The 15,991-nt window shown below is 35.4% G+C and overlaps 1 protein-coding gene across 14 annotated transcripts in view; it reads right to left on the bottom strand.

The window, feature by feature from the left end:
- The window catches only part of CHD9 (chromodomain helicase DNA binding protein 9), a 244,191-nt gene that overhangs the window by 92,171 nt on the left and 136,029 nt on the right, over window positions 1–15,991 (bottom strand). For 13 of the 14 annotated variants that reach the window (XR_009697877.1, XM_061173544.1, XM_061173550.1 and 10 more), the window contains 7 exons: window positions 10,862–10,973; window positions 7,140–7,286; window positions 6,132–6,200; window positions 5,993–6,048; window positions 5,191–5,308; window positions 2,148–2,234; window positions 1,781–1,918 (listed from right to left, as the gene is read on the bottom strand). Coding sequence is in view for 13 of the 14 variants with exons in the window: in XM_061173544.1 (XP_061029527.1) it covers window positions 1,781–1,918; window positions 2,148–2,234; window positions 5,191–5,308; window positions 5,993–6,048; window positions 6,132–6,200; window positions 7,140–7,286; window positions 10,862–10,973 (727 nt within the window). In the remaining variant the exon portion in view is untranslated. Of the gene's footprint in view, window positions 1–1,780; window positions 1,919–2,147; window positions 2,235–5,190; window positions 5,309–5,992; window positions 6,049–6,131; window positions 6,201–7,139; window positions 7,287–10,093; window positions 10,136–10,861; window positions 10,974–15,991 lie in introns of those variants that run through there. The other variant, XM_061173554.1, reaches the window with a different exon arrangement.

Genomic DNA, 15,991 nt, shown 5'->3' on the forward strand with positions numbered 1-15,991 from the left:
GATGCCGAGATGAGGACCTCCGGGAGATCTCACTCCAGTGAATATTCCCTGGGGTCTGAGGTTCTCTGTTAGTCCAGTGGTTTGGACTCAGAACTCCCACTGTAGGAGCTCAGGCCTGACCCCCAGCTCGTGAACCAAGATCCTGTAAGCTGTGCAGGGCGGCAGGGGGAAAAAAAAAAAAGCCGGAAAAGGCCTTGGCTGTGGGAGGCAGGGCTTAGGCAGGGGCAGGGTTAGGTGGTGGGCGGGGCCTATTCTTAGGACCCACAGGGCTGGAAAAGGCCATGAGGGGTGATCAGGCTTAGGTTCAACCACAGCAGGAGGGGCCCAGGAGTGCCCCTGGCCTTGGAGGGTGGAGGATCAGGTCCGGGACCCCAGCAGTCTCCCTGGGCCCGAGTAGGCAGAGGAAATGATAGGTGCGTTCCCCCTGATCCTCCAATTGCAGATGGTGCCCTCCCTGTTGGCCTCTCATCTTCTCCCCCACCCAGGCCCCTAGGACCCACATGGCCAGAGGGGGCCCCCAGAAGGCAGGCGACCAGACCAGGAAGCCTAACAGGCTTACCGTGGCCGAGTCCAGGGGAAACACCCGAGGCACTTCTCCTGATCCCATGGTCCTGGAGGGTCCCCCCTGCTGCCTCTCCTCCTCCTTCCCTCCTACATCCCTAGGACCCACGAGGCCGGAGGGGGCCCCTGGAGAATGGACGACCAGACTTGGGAGTCCAGCAGGCTTGGGGCCGAGTGGGTGGGGGAAATGCCCTCCATGCCTCCCCAGAGCCTCCAATCCCAGAGGGCCCCTCCCTGTCCACCTGTCCTCTTCTCCCCCTGCCTCCCTCCTATGCGCCTAGGACCCACGCGGTCTGGAGGGGGCCACGGAGGGCTGGAGACCAGCCCAGGAGCCCAGCAGGCTTCCTGGGGCCCAATTGGGAAGGGGAAATGCTAGGCACACTCCCCTGATCCTCCAAGCCTCCGAGGGTCCCTCCAGGCGTGGGAACCCCTCCCCTCTCCCAGCACCCCTCAGGGGCCCCAGTCCTGTCTGGCCTCCACTTCTCCTCCCCCCTCACAATCCCCCACATCCTACCCGGTCGCTCGGGGGTTCCTCCCGTCTCCTTGGGTGTTGAGGTCCCCCACCAGCGTCTGGCAGGTGCCCTAGTTGTGGGGAGACACAAACTCCATGTCCTCCCACGCTGCCATTTTGACTCCGCCCCACTATGTAGGCCTTTAACAATATTCTATACAAAAGGTTTTTCTAAAAATAAAGCTACTATGGAAGTAGAAGAACTATTTAGTTATGAAGAAATAACTGGTTTACAGAAAACAAGGGAAAGGTGGGTATAATAAGGATTTTTCTTTGATAGAGAATTCATAACTCTGCTTAGAGCTGAAACTGGTATTCTTGACATTTTTATAAATGACCCGAGAGAAAAAGGAGTGGGAAAGTTTTAAATTCAAGATGAGGCAGAAGTATTTGCAACTTTTCCGGAGGGAAATTTAAAAGGAAATACTTATCAAACTTTTGAATGCATATGTGTTCTGACCAAACAATTATACTTCTGATTTATCTTACGAGGGCTCAGTGTTCAATGTAACATTGTTTATAATAGGAAAACACTGGAGTATCCACTAATGGAGGAATAGTTAAATTAACATACATAAGATACTATGTAGTTAATTTTTAAAATACAATATTAATTGCATACCAGAGTAAATTAAAATTTCGAAGATTACATTAAATCTGTTGAATAAAGAAATGCTAAGATCTTATGATGCTAAGGCATGTTCTTACCAAATGTCTTGTGTCAGGCCGTGAAGCTTGCAACTGTTCAAACTCTTCTATTTTTGCAAGATCTACATCTTCTTTTAGTTCCCAAGTACTATCTTCATATGGTAATGAGCACCACTTTACTAAGTAGTAAATAACAGGCTGTAAAAAAATTTTTTTTCATTTTACCATTTTGAAAAAGAATAGTAAGAAATAGTTTAAATTGAGAATCCCCAGAAATAGTTTAAATATATTAACCTACATCGGTAAAAACTTATGAAACTTTTTTTGGTGTTTTTAGGTCATTAACTTTAAAAAAGTAATGCTTTAACATTTGGAAGTCTTTAGGTTTTTCTTACTTGCTTAAAAAATATTTCTACCAAATATTTACCTCACCAGTATCTTTATCTTCACAAAAAGAGACTTCTAATACTCTGTCTACTTCAACGTAGTCTGGGTTAAATGGTTCTTCTTCCATCTAAAATTAATAAGTAACTTAATTGATATATGATAAAGAAGTAGAAAGATGAAAGTGAAATAAAGACAAATTTACTAGCTATTCACTATAGAACAAACACATAAGTTTGATTTTAATTAAATTTCCATAAAATGGAATACTTCCATTTTAATTTCAAAAAGATTGCTAGGATATCTGTCTATATTATGAATCACCATGTTATATATAAAAAACTCAACTAAACAGCACTAAAAAATAGGTACTCCAGACAAGTAAGTTACTCTAGAAGATGTGTTCTTTAAAAATTTCCAAAAGGGAGCCTCTTTTGGAAAGAGGCTCTCCTTTACCTTTGTTTTACTACTTTCCTCAGGTCCAAGAGTTGAAGACTAATCACCCGAACTGGAGGCTCCTCATTTGTATCAAACACTCTTTATCTACTGATGATTCTTGTGCTCAAGACCCCCTTACCTAACTAAATGCAAACTCTTTGAGCTACCTCACACTCGACTGCACCCATTTACTCTTCAACCTACACTTCTTCCTGTATTTTCTAACTGGGTTAACAGTAACACAGCACCAACTTCACATCCTACGCCCAGTTACACAAGCCAGCAATGGAGAAGTCATCTTAGATTCCTTCTCTTTTTTAATCTCCCACATCTCTTAACTCATCAATTCGCACAGATCCTACTTTTATCTGAAACTCAAATTGGTTCCTCCTTCCTCATTCTCACTGCTTCATCGCTTCTTACTTGGATCTTTACAAATAACTTCCTAACTAGTCACCAACTACTGTCTTGCCTCCCTTTAATTTATTTTCACACTGTCCCCACAGTACTCTTTCTCAAATATAAATCATATATTGCTCCCTTGCTTCAAATCCTTCAATGACTCTCCCCTGTTTGGGAACCAAGTCCAAATCAGTTTCTGTGGAATAAAAAGGCTCATACCTTTTCCTCCAGCCTCATCTCCTACTGCTTGACACAGCTGTACCCCTGATTTCATGCTTTAGAGTACAAAAACAGATGCTTTTCAAACTCCATGTTCTGTCACACCTTCATGGTTTTATACTCATTTTTCTCTCTTCTGAATAGATTGCTGTTCCTTCTCTTGTCTGCTTGGCTAATTCCTACCCAGTCCTCAAAGTCTTACTTCCAAAAGCCCATCTCAGCTATCTTTGCTGCCTCTCCTCCTCTGTTTAACCTCTAAATGTTATAGTACTCCATGGCTCTGCCTTTAGTTCTCCTCACTATCTTAATCCTTTCCTGAGCAATACTATCACCTCCATGTACAGGACACACTTGGTAACAAAGAGCACTGCCCAGCACCAGAATGGTACTAAGGTATTCTAAGAAAATCTGCACAGCTCCAGTTTATCCTGTACCTGAGTCATGAATGTACCTAATCTTCATGAAAAATTAGAAGATTATTAGTTAAGTACTTCTAAAATCTTCAGCTCATTAGAAACTTCTGTATCTGAGTGAGGAAGTGAGAAATTTTTGAGGACCTCCCAGCATCCATAAACTGACAGGTCATTTTAGTCATCAAATTTTTGAAGAAGATTTTATAATTACAAAGAAATAACAATAGCTTCATGGTGGAAAAAATCTGCCATAAGATATCAACCATTATCTAGTGATTAAAGTTAACACCACCAGTAATTGGGCAAATAGGTATCATGTACCTCCTGATATGATACACTGAGAATGCTGCTGCATCATCTCTGTAGTGTTCTTTTAAATAATGCATGACCTGAAGCTGAGGAAACATCAGATAACCCCAAATTGAGGGACGTGATACAAAATAAACCACCTAAATTCTTTAAAAAGTGTCCAAGTAATGAAAAACAAAGAAATATTGATAAAGGAGACATGACAACTAAATGCATTATATGCTGCAGGATTGCATTCTGGACCAGAATAAGCATACACACACACACTTTTTTTTTGCTATAAAAATACTAGTGGAACAATTAGTGAAGTATGAATAAGGTCTATAGGTGAGGTAACAGTACTACATCAATGTTAATTATACTATTATTACGTAAGACTGTTTCTAGAAAATACTGAAATTGAGACTTAATTTTCAAATGGTTTAGAAAAAAATGTATGTGCATGGGAGAAAGGCAGAGGCAGAAAGAGAGAGAGAGGGGTGCACAGAGACAAAAGGAGAATTAATGTTAATGACAAAGCAAACATGGTAAAATGTTAACATTTAGGGAATCTAGTTAAAATATATGTGGGAATTTGTTGTACTAAATTTTTCAAATAAAAAGTTAAAAAAATTTAGATGAATCTAAAACTGCTCTAAAAAAGTCTATTAAGGGACTTCTCTGGTGGTCCAGTGGTTAAGACTCCGCGTTTCAAATGAAGGGGGTGCAGGTTCGATCCCTGGTCAGGGAACTAAGATCCCACGTGTCGCGCTACGCAGCCAAAAACTTAAAAAAAAAAAAAGTAAAATAAAAAAATTATGAAGTCTATTAAAAGAAAAATGAAAAAAAATTTAGAGCAGGAAAGGACATAGGACTTTTTAGTGAGGCCTGGAAAGGTTAATAAATTTTTCCAATGAGGTTCTGTTCATGCATACACAAAGATGATACAGAAAATATGCAATATATTTCACATACTGGAAAATCTTCTTTTCCATTTATTTGCTATGCTACCATTTCCATTTCTTGAAGAACTTTGCTGATAAAATACTTTAAGATATTAACACACTCACATTCAACTCTAAAAAGTATTGAAATATATGCTAATTTAAAAATACAAGAGTTATCTACCATTCTGAATTATCACTGTTTCTGTTTTAGCTATTTTCCAAGCTAAATTTAGGGAAAGAAAAAATATGTAGATAGCATTTATATTCAAATATCATAAGAGGAAGCCTAAGAATTAAAATGAATAATACTTAAATTTTTGATACATAATACTACATGTGTTCAGAGTTCAACACATAATAGTCTTTTTTTTTCCCTTACGTCTGCAAAAAAATGTGCTCTTTGTGCTTGTCTCAATTTGAATCGTTTGATTTTCTGCTGGATCCTTTTATCTTTCAGAAGCTGCTGTTCTGTGGCCCACTCACAGTGAAGATAGGAGCTAAAATTTTTATAAAAGCAATATATTAGAATGATATAGAAAACCATGTTTTGAGTTTTTATAGATTTATTTTTAATCACAGCCTCTAAAACAAAATATTATCTTCAACTTTACAAATAGGTAGTTCATCATTTCATCTAATGTCAATAGACTCCATATGATTACTAAAATAAAGCCACTGTGATCTAAAGGTCTGCAATTTGCCATATGGAAACAGAATGGTAAATTGAATCATAAGGGTAACAAAATATGACTTTTAGTTTATTTCTTCATTACAATCATTTTGTCATGATCAGAAAGCTAACTTGTTTTGAAACCAATGTAATTTTATTTAAAATACCTTCCTTCACCAAAGTGTAAGAAAAAGTTGAACAAAATCTGAAAAGTTCAACAATATAAATATGATGGATAATGTCTATAATTTGTGAAAGTGTAATTTATAAATATTACTGCATTTTGATGTTTATAAGTAATGTTTTCTGGGAAAAAATAAAACACACTCAATTTTAACATGAAATGTTTTCAAAATCTTTTCACTTTTTAATAATTTTTAAGTTCCTGCAATAATAAGTAATAAAATATTTTAAAATGCAGATAAAATAAAAATCATAATTTCTTAATATACTTAAAATATTAATTCATATTTAAATACCTTTCTATTATTTTTCTAACTCAAATACTTACTAATTCTTGTATTTTACAAAAAATTCTTCTGTATCAATCATCACTCCAGGGGATATCTAAGAAAATAAATTCAATAATTACGACTTTTATGATCAGGCCATGGAATATAAAGTGTAAAATGTAACATATCATTACTTACTTCCTTTTTTATAATTCTAGAAGATAGTATTTTGTCCACAATTGCAGCATCTTCTTCACTCGGATTCTCCTATGTGAGGGAGGAAAAATGTATGATGACACATTCTGAAAACACTTTAGTTGCCACTCTGTTTATGAATATACTAAAATTCAACAAACATTTATTTAACACGTTCCAGGGACCATGTTAAATGTTAGGAATACGAAAATGAAAAATATCAATTGCTGTTACTGTCCTCGTCATCATTGGCATCATCATCATAGTAAACATATGGTGCTTTTTAATGTGTTAGGCATTATTCTAAACATTTTACATATATTAACTAATTTAATCCTTGCAAATACACTATAAAGTAGGTACTATTATCATCTCCATTTTGCAGATTAGGAAGCTTAGGCATAGAGAAAGTAAGTTCTTGTCCAAGGTGCCAGATCCCTCAGCTAGCAGGTAAGTGGTTGGTTTACAACCCAGATAAGGGAGAGTAAAAGAACTTTACAAAGAGGAAAATGCATATGCAAAGACACAAAGGTGTCAAAACATGGCATTTAGACAACTATGTTCATAAAACCAGAGGACTGAGTGGAGAGAAGCGGAAGGACATAAGGCCAGAAAATCCATACAAAAGGCTTTATAAGTTATGCTGAAAAGTGTATTTTCATTTTTTTCTGACTTAGGACACCATTAGAGGAGTTTTCAGTGGAAAAGTACTGTGATTAGGCTTGTAACTTAGAAATATTCTGCAAGAAGGATAGAGCTTGGAGGAGTTTCAGGAATATATATTTAGGAAGTGAAAAATGTAGTAAAAAATTGGACGAAGAAGCAAAGATAAAAAAAAGAGAGAACAAATCCCTAGGTTTCTGATCTGAATAACTAATGGTTCTATTAACTACAGTACGGAATCTAGGAGGAAAAGCTGGAGCAGGTTTTAGGGGGAAAGATAATGAAAATATTTTTAAAACTTTACATTGGTTTAAAATGTTTTTTGTCATAATCCAAAATCTGTCTTACCACAAATAACTGTAAAGGCTGTTCACCAGGTAAAGGAGCTGAATGCTTTTTTATTTTTATAGAGCCTTTAACCTCTTCTTCAGATTGTTTCCCTTCTGCATCTTCTGCATATTTTTTTCTTTTAATTTGTCGATTTGATCTTCTTTTCTGTAATGAACAATAAGGAGCATATATATGATTATTTTAAAGGAAAAAAATTATTTCTAGTGTGGCAATTTTGTACATTAAATTTTCAAAACCGTATTCAACATTCATCTTTTCTAATTTTTCCTTTTAATTAAAGGAAGATTATAATTTGCCCTTTGCCAAAGGTTTACAACCTTTAGTTTTACTTCCTAAAGTGTCAAGTAACAATGATTAATAATAATACCTTTATTACTTTTCTTTAGAAATTATTAAGAATAAAAAGGTTTCTTTTTACTTAACTATTTCACAGCTTGGGAAACACATAGTTTAAACTGTTAATACTTTCACAGTTTTTGCCCCCAAACCTAAAAAGTACACATCAGATGAATGTTGGTTAAATAATTAATCAGGGGCATAAAACTAAAAGAAGAAATTAAATAATATTTGACACAAAACCCATGAACTTGTGTTTAAAACAGATTAAAAAAAACCCCAAAATAATATAAAATGTTTTAAAAGAGATACAGAAAATAACAAAGTATGAAATCTACCAAAAAATTAAACGTGAATGGAGGAACAGTGTTTTACTACCTTTACTAGCTTCCCTTAAAAATAAAGAACACCACTATCATAAAAACAGAAGTAAGCTTTTCAGAAAGTATTATGTGTAGCAACGTAATTTTAATAATAATCTGAATGATTTAAAATCAGGTATCAAATGCGCATGGCTTTACTTACCTCCCTAAATATCAAATATTTGATGTTCCCACTATAAAGACAAATCTCACAATGGCTTGAAAATCCCAAAGGACTTAGGTTTGCTTTTGCTCACCTCCCTAAAATCTCGTGGATGGAGGCATCTCAGCCAACTGTTCTACTGCTCAATACTCCTTCTTCCTTTTACTATTCTTCTGTGTATTTAGTAACTCCCATGGCATTCCCCCCAGATGCAATCAAAAGAATAACCCATGTGTTCTCCTTTTGGTTTCTGCCAATGTCTTCAATTTGGGAGGTCTTTCATACTTCCGTTGCTATGACAAAACTGAATCAGTGCAGCAGTGTGGGTACAAACTGTTATTTGCATCCAGAAAGGATGCAGTGCCTCTTTCTCTTGAGAGTAGTGGAATATTGAGAGAAAGAAAGGCACTACTGTGGAGAGGTAGTTCAGCCAAATGTAGTAGAAAAATTCCATGCCTCAATTAGGATGGGTCACCATCTCTTAGCCATGAAGATATTTACATTTTCAAAACTCAAGATAACAATTTTGTCATTATGGGAGACAGGAAGGTGGCATACAAAAGTTATAAGAAACTTCTTAAGACTTAAGAACTTCTTAAGACTTAACTTCTTAAGAAACCCAATTTTCCCGCATCCTGTTTTGGAAAAGATATGAAATATTTATTATTCCCTGGGAGGGAAAATTCTATGGATCTCGAATCTAATACTAGGCTAAAGGAATGTTTGGAGTTCGATTACAGGTATCATATAGTTCTTAATGCTCAAGAACAGTTTAAATTAATAACCATTCATGACATTTATTATTCTAACAATAACCTATATAACCAATGTTATGTCTCACTAGGCACAAATCTTTTAAATAATGAAGTTTGGGAATAATTCAGTATACTTTTAGAAGATTCTGTAGATGATTTCAGCATTAAAGTTTCCTTTCTGGTCACTTAGGCATCTACTGGTACTTTGAAATGCCACACACAGTCCTGAGTAAGTAGTAAACAAGTGGTCTGAAAGAATCCTTTCAACTCACAAAAGTGCACATTCAGGTAATTTTTCACAAGACAGAATGAGAGCCACTTACTGTAAACTGCTCCCTCATTCTATGAAGACTTTATCAGTCTCTGAGTAATTAAAAAAACTCTGGGTTTTTCAACTCTATGAGCTGATTTCGTCATAACTTACATTCCACTAGAGCATATAGTTACATATTAGGCAAAGCCAAGAAAGGTACCACTCTCACCAATTAACTTTCTCTGTCATACAATAGTTCTACTACTTTAAAAATACAAAGCTAATTTGAATGTCCGCATTTTAGGCTAATGTGGATATTTTTGGCTTTCTTTCTTCATAATGTTTTTCGAAGGACAATTTAAAACAGTGACAAATTCTTTCTTCATATTTCTTTTTTCTAGCTTTTTTCTTCTATGTCTTAAAGGCTTTAATAGATCAGTCAACAGCACTTTACATAAGAGGTCAGAAACATTATGCTTTTAAATGACTGAATAGTTTGTTATGATATCACTTGTTTCCTATAATAATCCTAATAAAATGTGCTATAGGGGCTTTTTAAAATAATTTAAGTCTCTAAGTATAGTTAGACTACTGCATTACACTCTATTAGGTAAAAAATTAAGTATGATAATCATGTTTTCAGATTTCGACCTGACTCTAAACCTTGTATTACTTTTCAAGCCTTCAAATCTTGACAATCCATTGTGGTTGAAAGCTACTTTTATATATTTATACATCATTTATATAATAATATATTTAAATATATCAATAATATAGATTTATAATTGTTTACTAGAAAATTCTTTTTTCCTTCCCCATTAAATTTTTTGTGTTAAAGCAACACATCTGTCAAAGCAACCTAATTAACTACAGTGAAAAGTATGGAAAAAATGTGCATGTTAACCTATTCTACCATTTCATTGTTTGTTAATTACATAATGGAAAAATGGCCAGCATTATTTTAGTAAAAATTTAACTAAATTTTCTCATGTCGAATAATTATAAGTTTGCCTAAGTTAAGGATAACATATGAAGAAAAAGCCAGGCCATATAATATTAGGAGCTTTAGTCACTGCCCTTACCTCAACTCTTGCAGCAGCCCAGGAGCCTTGAGCCACTACTCTCCCATTGGATAAGAAGCTGCATAAGGAAGAAGAAAGGCCATTCAGGGGCTTTCTGGCCCCATAATGCAACAAATGCCACCACCCCTACGGCCTATAGTCGTTCTTTAATTATTAGAAGCAGAGGGTGGCCTGACTTATTATGACCTTCACTATATATATATATATTTTTTTAACTTCACAAGGTTATTTTGAATATACAGCTATTCAAAAACAAAAAGAAAGAAAAAGGCACAGTATTTTTGTCTACATTAGGGGATTTTTAATATAGTTGTTTAACTTTTCTTCAATAGAAGCAGACCAAAGGAATTATCTCTAGGAATGATTCAACCCATTTGCTTTATCATTTGTATGTGACTTTTAAAATTAGTATCTCCAGCATTAAATTCATTCAAAAGTACTCTGTAAGTACAGGGTAATATCACTGGATACTTCTCCATGTTAAAAGCCACCAGGGACTTTGGATTGTTACTTAAACTCTCTGGGCTTCAGTTTCATTATCTGAAAACTGAGAGGGTTTGGAGAGAATGTGTAAGTTTCCTCCCAGGTCTAACATTCTATGGGAATACTACTAGGACCATATTGTAATAATGCTGTCATGTAAGTTCTACCATACAATAAAATGTATTTTTACCACTAAACTATAGTATAAATATCCATAAAATAATATTATGCTATCTAAATAATTCTGCCAGTGCTTCATTTCTCAGAAAAAATTTTAATACTCACTTGAGAGTCTTCCTCTTTGAATGCATGCTGTGGCACCTGCTCTGCATCAGATATTTCATCTGAAGACTCATTCTTTCTTTTTTGCTTCTTACCCAATGTAATAATGAGTTTGCTGTTTCAAGAGAAAGAGAGTAAACAGTAAGATCTCTTTGTACTTTTCCATTTTGGGGCAAATTAAGATTCCCATGATAAACTTCCTTCCATTTTATATCACTTGAATGTCCAACCAAAGATGATATTTATCATGAAATCCATAATGACATTTTCACATGATAAACTCTATTCCAATGGAACAAATACAAACCAGTACTACAGTTAACATATTTCTAAGCAAAGAAAGGCAGACCAATTCTATCACTTGTTTCTTTAGGCTCAAGATTATTTTTCACGAGAAAAATGTCAGGTGATATAACTATTAAATAATTAAAGTAATTCATTTATTTTATTATCTTGTAGGTTTGGAATGAGGGATTTTTTTCCTTCTACCTCCTATTTATTTCGAATTCCACTCAATTCCTTTGAATCCCGCCTATTCTCCAAAAGCCTCTACACTTCTTTCTACCCTATAGTAGTTTCTGCCTTACTTAAAACACTTTACCAATTGATTGTTCTTTGATTATTTCACTTATGTTAAGGCTTTTCTTAGCTATACATATATATATATGTTCCTAAAGAGTAAGAACTTTCTTTTATTTTTTTGTATTTCTATAGTATGTATATGTTTACATTCTCTAATATATACATGTATATATATGTATATTAACACACACTGACTCTAAATGTCTAAAATAAAAATATGTTTTCTATGTTTTTTCCTGATCAAAGATAATAAAAGTACACAGAAGTACATCCCACATTTCCATATCTGGTTCAACGGATGAGATGGAATGATCTTCAAGCACCATCAGGAAAACTCTATTTTTTTTTTTTTAAAGATTTTTTAATGTGGACCATTTTTTAAAGTCTTTATTGAACTTGTTACAATACTGATTCTGTTTTATGTTTTGGTTTTTTGGCCCCGAGGCATGTGGGATCTTAGTTCGCCGACCAGGGATTGAACCCGCACCCTCTGCATTGGAAGGTGAAGTTTTAACCACTGGACTGCCAGGGAAGTCCCTGGAAAACTCTACTTTAGATTTCTGTATTTCAAACATAGAAAACTCCCCAAATATTTACTTTCAGGTATGATATATTGGAAATATATCAAAAATTTTTTCAATAATTATTTACTAATGTTGGAGAACTTGAAGGTTAAGAGCATGCACTTTGAAATCACAGTTTCAAAGATTTAAAGCTTGACTTCACCATTTACCTATCTGTGGGACACTAGGCAAATTACTTCATAGCTTCCTTGCCTGTAAAATAGGGATATTACAATAGCTAGTTCTATTGTTGTTGAGAATTAAGTGGGATAATACATATCTGAGCACAGCCTTTAACACACAGTAATTTCTCAGCTAATGGTAACTATATCTAACTGTGATATGCCAGGCACTTTCCTAGGTTCTAGGATTTGAAGATAGAGTGGACACGGTTCCCAACCTTAACACATCATTGTTAGAATATGATCCCAGCTAAAATGCTAAAGAGGAAGTTAGCACAAGATGTAATGTGAAGACAAAGGGAGAAAACTTTATGTTTACTGAAGAGTAAAGGAGGCTTTACAGAAAAGGTAAAGTTTGAGATAGGGAACTGAATGATGAAAGAAGAGTCCAACAAGTAGTGAAAAGAAAAGGTAGGGTACATTGCAGAAGAATGAGAATAAGCAATGATAAGAGCATGTCAGAAACACACAAAGTACTACAAGAGGAGATGGGTCAAGATCACAGAAGACCTTATATTACATGCAAGGAGTTAATGTTTTAGTTTAAGCTCAGCTTTAAGCGCCACATGGCAGGAATTTAAAAGAAATCTGTCTAGTTCACGACTGACAACAAATGGCACTGAGATATTTTTGAATGAATGAAAAAAAATAAGCCAACTGGAAGATGTAAGAATTTTAAACATTCTGGGGATGTAAACAGCATGGTGACTATAGTTAATAATTCTGAATTATATATTTGAAAGTTGCTGAGTACATCTTAAAAAGTTCTCATCACAAGAAAAAAATATATAACTATGTGAGGTGATGTTAACTAAACTTACTGTTGTAATAGTTTCACAATATATACACACATCAAATCATTATGTTGTATACCTTAAACTAATACACTGTGATATGTCAGTTACATCTCAATAAAACTGGGGGGAAAAATGAATTTTAAACAAGGGAGCAATGCAACCAGAAGGAAGTGAAATGCAAGTCAGGGAAACCAGCGATAAGACTGACAATTCAGGTGAGAGAGATGTAGAGTGAAATATAGGGCCATGGTAGTGTGGGTGAAGAGGGAAAGGAAGACACAATTTTTCATTCTGGAAGCAGAAACAACAGGACTTGGTTATTGACTGGATGATGAGAGGTGAGAAAAAAATTCTAGAATAATTTATCCCCAGGGTATTCTCATATTGGTTTGATCACCACCTTCAACAGGATAATGGTAATTCTTACTTGATATCTCACTTGCACTTTTCTGAATATATGAAATAAATACGAGCAAACATATAGCTTATGTTGGAACCGGGAAATCAGAGGAAGTACAAAAAGATACTCTGGAACAACATTAAGGAACCAACGATAGTTATATGCTATTCCCTCTCCCTGCTTTCATTGGTCATTTCCTCAGTCTTCTGGTCCCTCTTCCTTTACTCTGGTTTCCCTCCTAAAATAAAAATCTCCCTTGAGGTCATGTCTACTATTAGATACCACATGATCGTCCTCCTCCTTATCCATAGTTCTCAAAAAAGTCATCTATACTGTTTCTTTCATTCTTCAACCCACTATAATCTGAAGTCTTAAAACTACTTTTCATATTCATAGCTTCCATTTATTCAGTGTTTACTGGGTCAGCCTCTGCTGGTTTTACATGTGTTCTCTCACTTCATGGTCATACAACTCTGACAGGCAAATTTTATAAGAAGAGGAAATTGAGGCTTAGAGAAATTAAATTACTTGTTTAAAGTCATACCACAGTAAGAATTGAAATAGAAATTAAATATGCCTCACTAGACTCCTAATATGTTTCTGAACTCCTAATGTCTAAGGCCACAAATGACCCCTGTAATGCCAAATCCGATGGAAATTCTAAAAATTTTATCTACCAACACATAACTAATCACTTTTTCCTTATCTGCACCCTTGGATTCATGACCCAACATTCTCCTGGTTCTCACTTAACTTCTTCGGCTCTTCTTCTCTTAGGATGTTGATTTTCAGCAGGATTCAGTTTGTTCTGCCAGTCCCTTAAACTTTGGTATTTCTCAAATTTCTGTCTTCAGCCTTCTTCCCTCTCTATATACTATTCCAGGAAATTTAATTTAATCTATTCTTAACAACCACTTAGAAGCTGAAGATTCTCAAATCTCGTATCTCCAGTTCAGACCGTTCCCCAAACTTCAGATTCATTCAATAAACCAACTGTTTATTGGACACATCCGTATGGATATCCCACAGACATTAAAATCTCAAAATGCCCCCAAATGCAATCCCTCACTTTTCCTAAAACTAATAATATTACAGTATAAATTCAGAAACGTGCACACATCAAAAGAGTACATACAGCTCAGTGAATTTTCTCAAACTGAACATAAATATATAGTCAGATCATAGATCAAGAAACAAGACATCACTGGTTTCCCAGAAGTCTCCTGTCATGCTTTCTCTTCAAGCAACAACTTCCTCCTAAGGGTAACCATTATGCTACTTGTGGTTATTTAATATAACCTAAAGTACTTGTGCAGATGATTTTCAGTGGCAAGGTAAGGGGTAACTCAAAGTAAATTGATTGGTAGAAATAGTTTTCATGCACTCCCCCATTTGCTATCCATCTCCAAACCTAAATGCATATTTTAGACTAGTCTGTAGATGAGGACAACACTAGTGACAGGAAAGTTCAGTTACTTAAATAACAATTTCCTATGAAATACAGATCAAGGTCTGTTAATACCCATCAATATACTGATTAAAAAGGAATTTTCTCAGTGTTTGGCAAGCTAAATAAATTCCGTATACATATTCTGATATGGTATCTGTGTGGCTGCTTCAAGACTCAAATCCCACTGAATAAGAACTTCAGTGAAATCAGGAGCAGAGATTTTTTTTTTTTTTTTTGTATTTATGACTATGAAGAGGTTGCACTTTTCCCTTCTAGTAGTATAACGTAATTAAATGAAAACTCTCTAAGGACAGTGGACTAAGCTGCTTAAACAATATTTTTATAAATAAACATTGCCTAAATACTAGGTGCTACCAAAGCAATCTTAAACATTCACCCTTTTTGGTGGAGGTTAGATATAAACATTTCCTATAATACCTTAGATAAACCTTCATTATATTATTTGAAAATTGTACTTAAAACAAAAAAAGAGGGACTTCCCTGGTGGTGCAGTAGTTAAGAATCCGCCTGCCAATGCAGGGGACAAGGGTTCGAGCCCTGGTCCGGGAAGATCCCACATGCTGTGGAACAACTAAGCCTGTGTGCCACAACTACTGAGCCTGTGCTCTAGAGCCCGTGAGCCACAACTACTGAGCCTGCATGCCACAACTACTGAAGCCCGCCTGCCTAGAGCCCGTGCTCCGCAACAAGAGAATCCACCACAATGGGAAGCCCGCACACAGCAACGAAGAGTAGCCCTCGCTCGCCACTAGAGAAAGCCCGCGCGCAGCAACAAAGACCCAACGCAACCAAAAATAAATAAATTTTTAAAAAAGACCTCAAATCTTATTTTTCATATATTCTGCATTTTCTTCCAATATTTTCCTATAGGCCTGGAGTAGCATCTTATTTCATAAACTCATTAACTTATCCTTAACCCATGCAAAAATATTTTTCAAATTGTAACTTTGTAAGAGCTATTTCAAATGTAATAGTTTCCTACTAAACTCCTGAAATCCAAAATATTTACATATGCCCATTCTGTTCAAAAAAGGTACATTTCCATTGTAGGAAAAAAGTTGATTCTAAAACTTGAAGTCATTCTTGACTGACATAATTCTGAGTTTAAAAAAATATATATATATACACATATACACAC

This window comes from Eubalaena glacialis, chromosome 18, assembly GCF_028564815.1.
Source record: "Eubalaena glacialis isolate mEubGla1 chromosome 18, mEubGla1.1.hap2.+ XY, whole genome shotgun sequence".
Classification (NCBI taxonomy): domain Eukaryota; kingdom Metazoa; phylum Chordata; class Mammalia; order Artiodactyla; family Balaenidae; genus Eubalaena; species Eubalaena glacialis.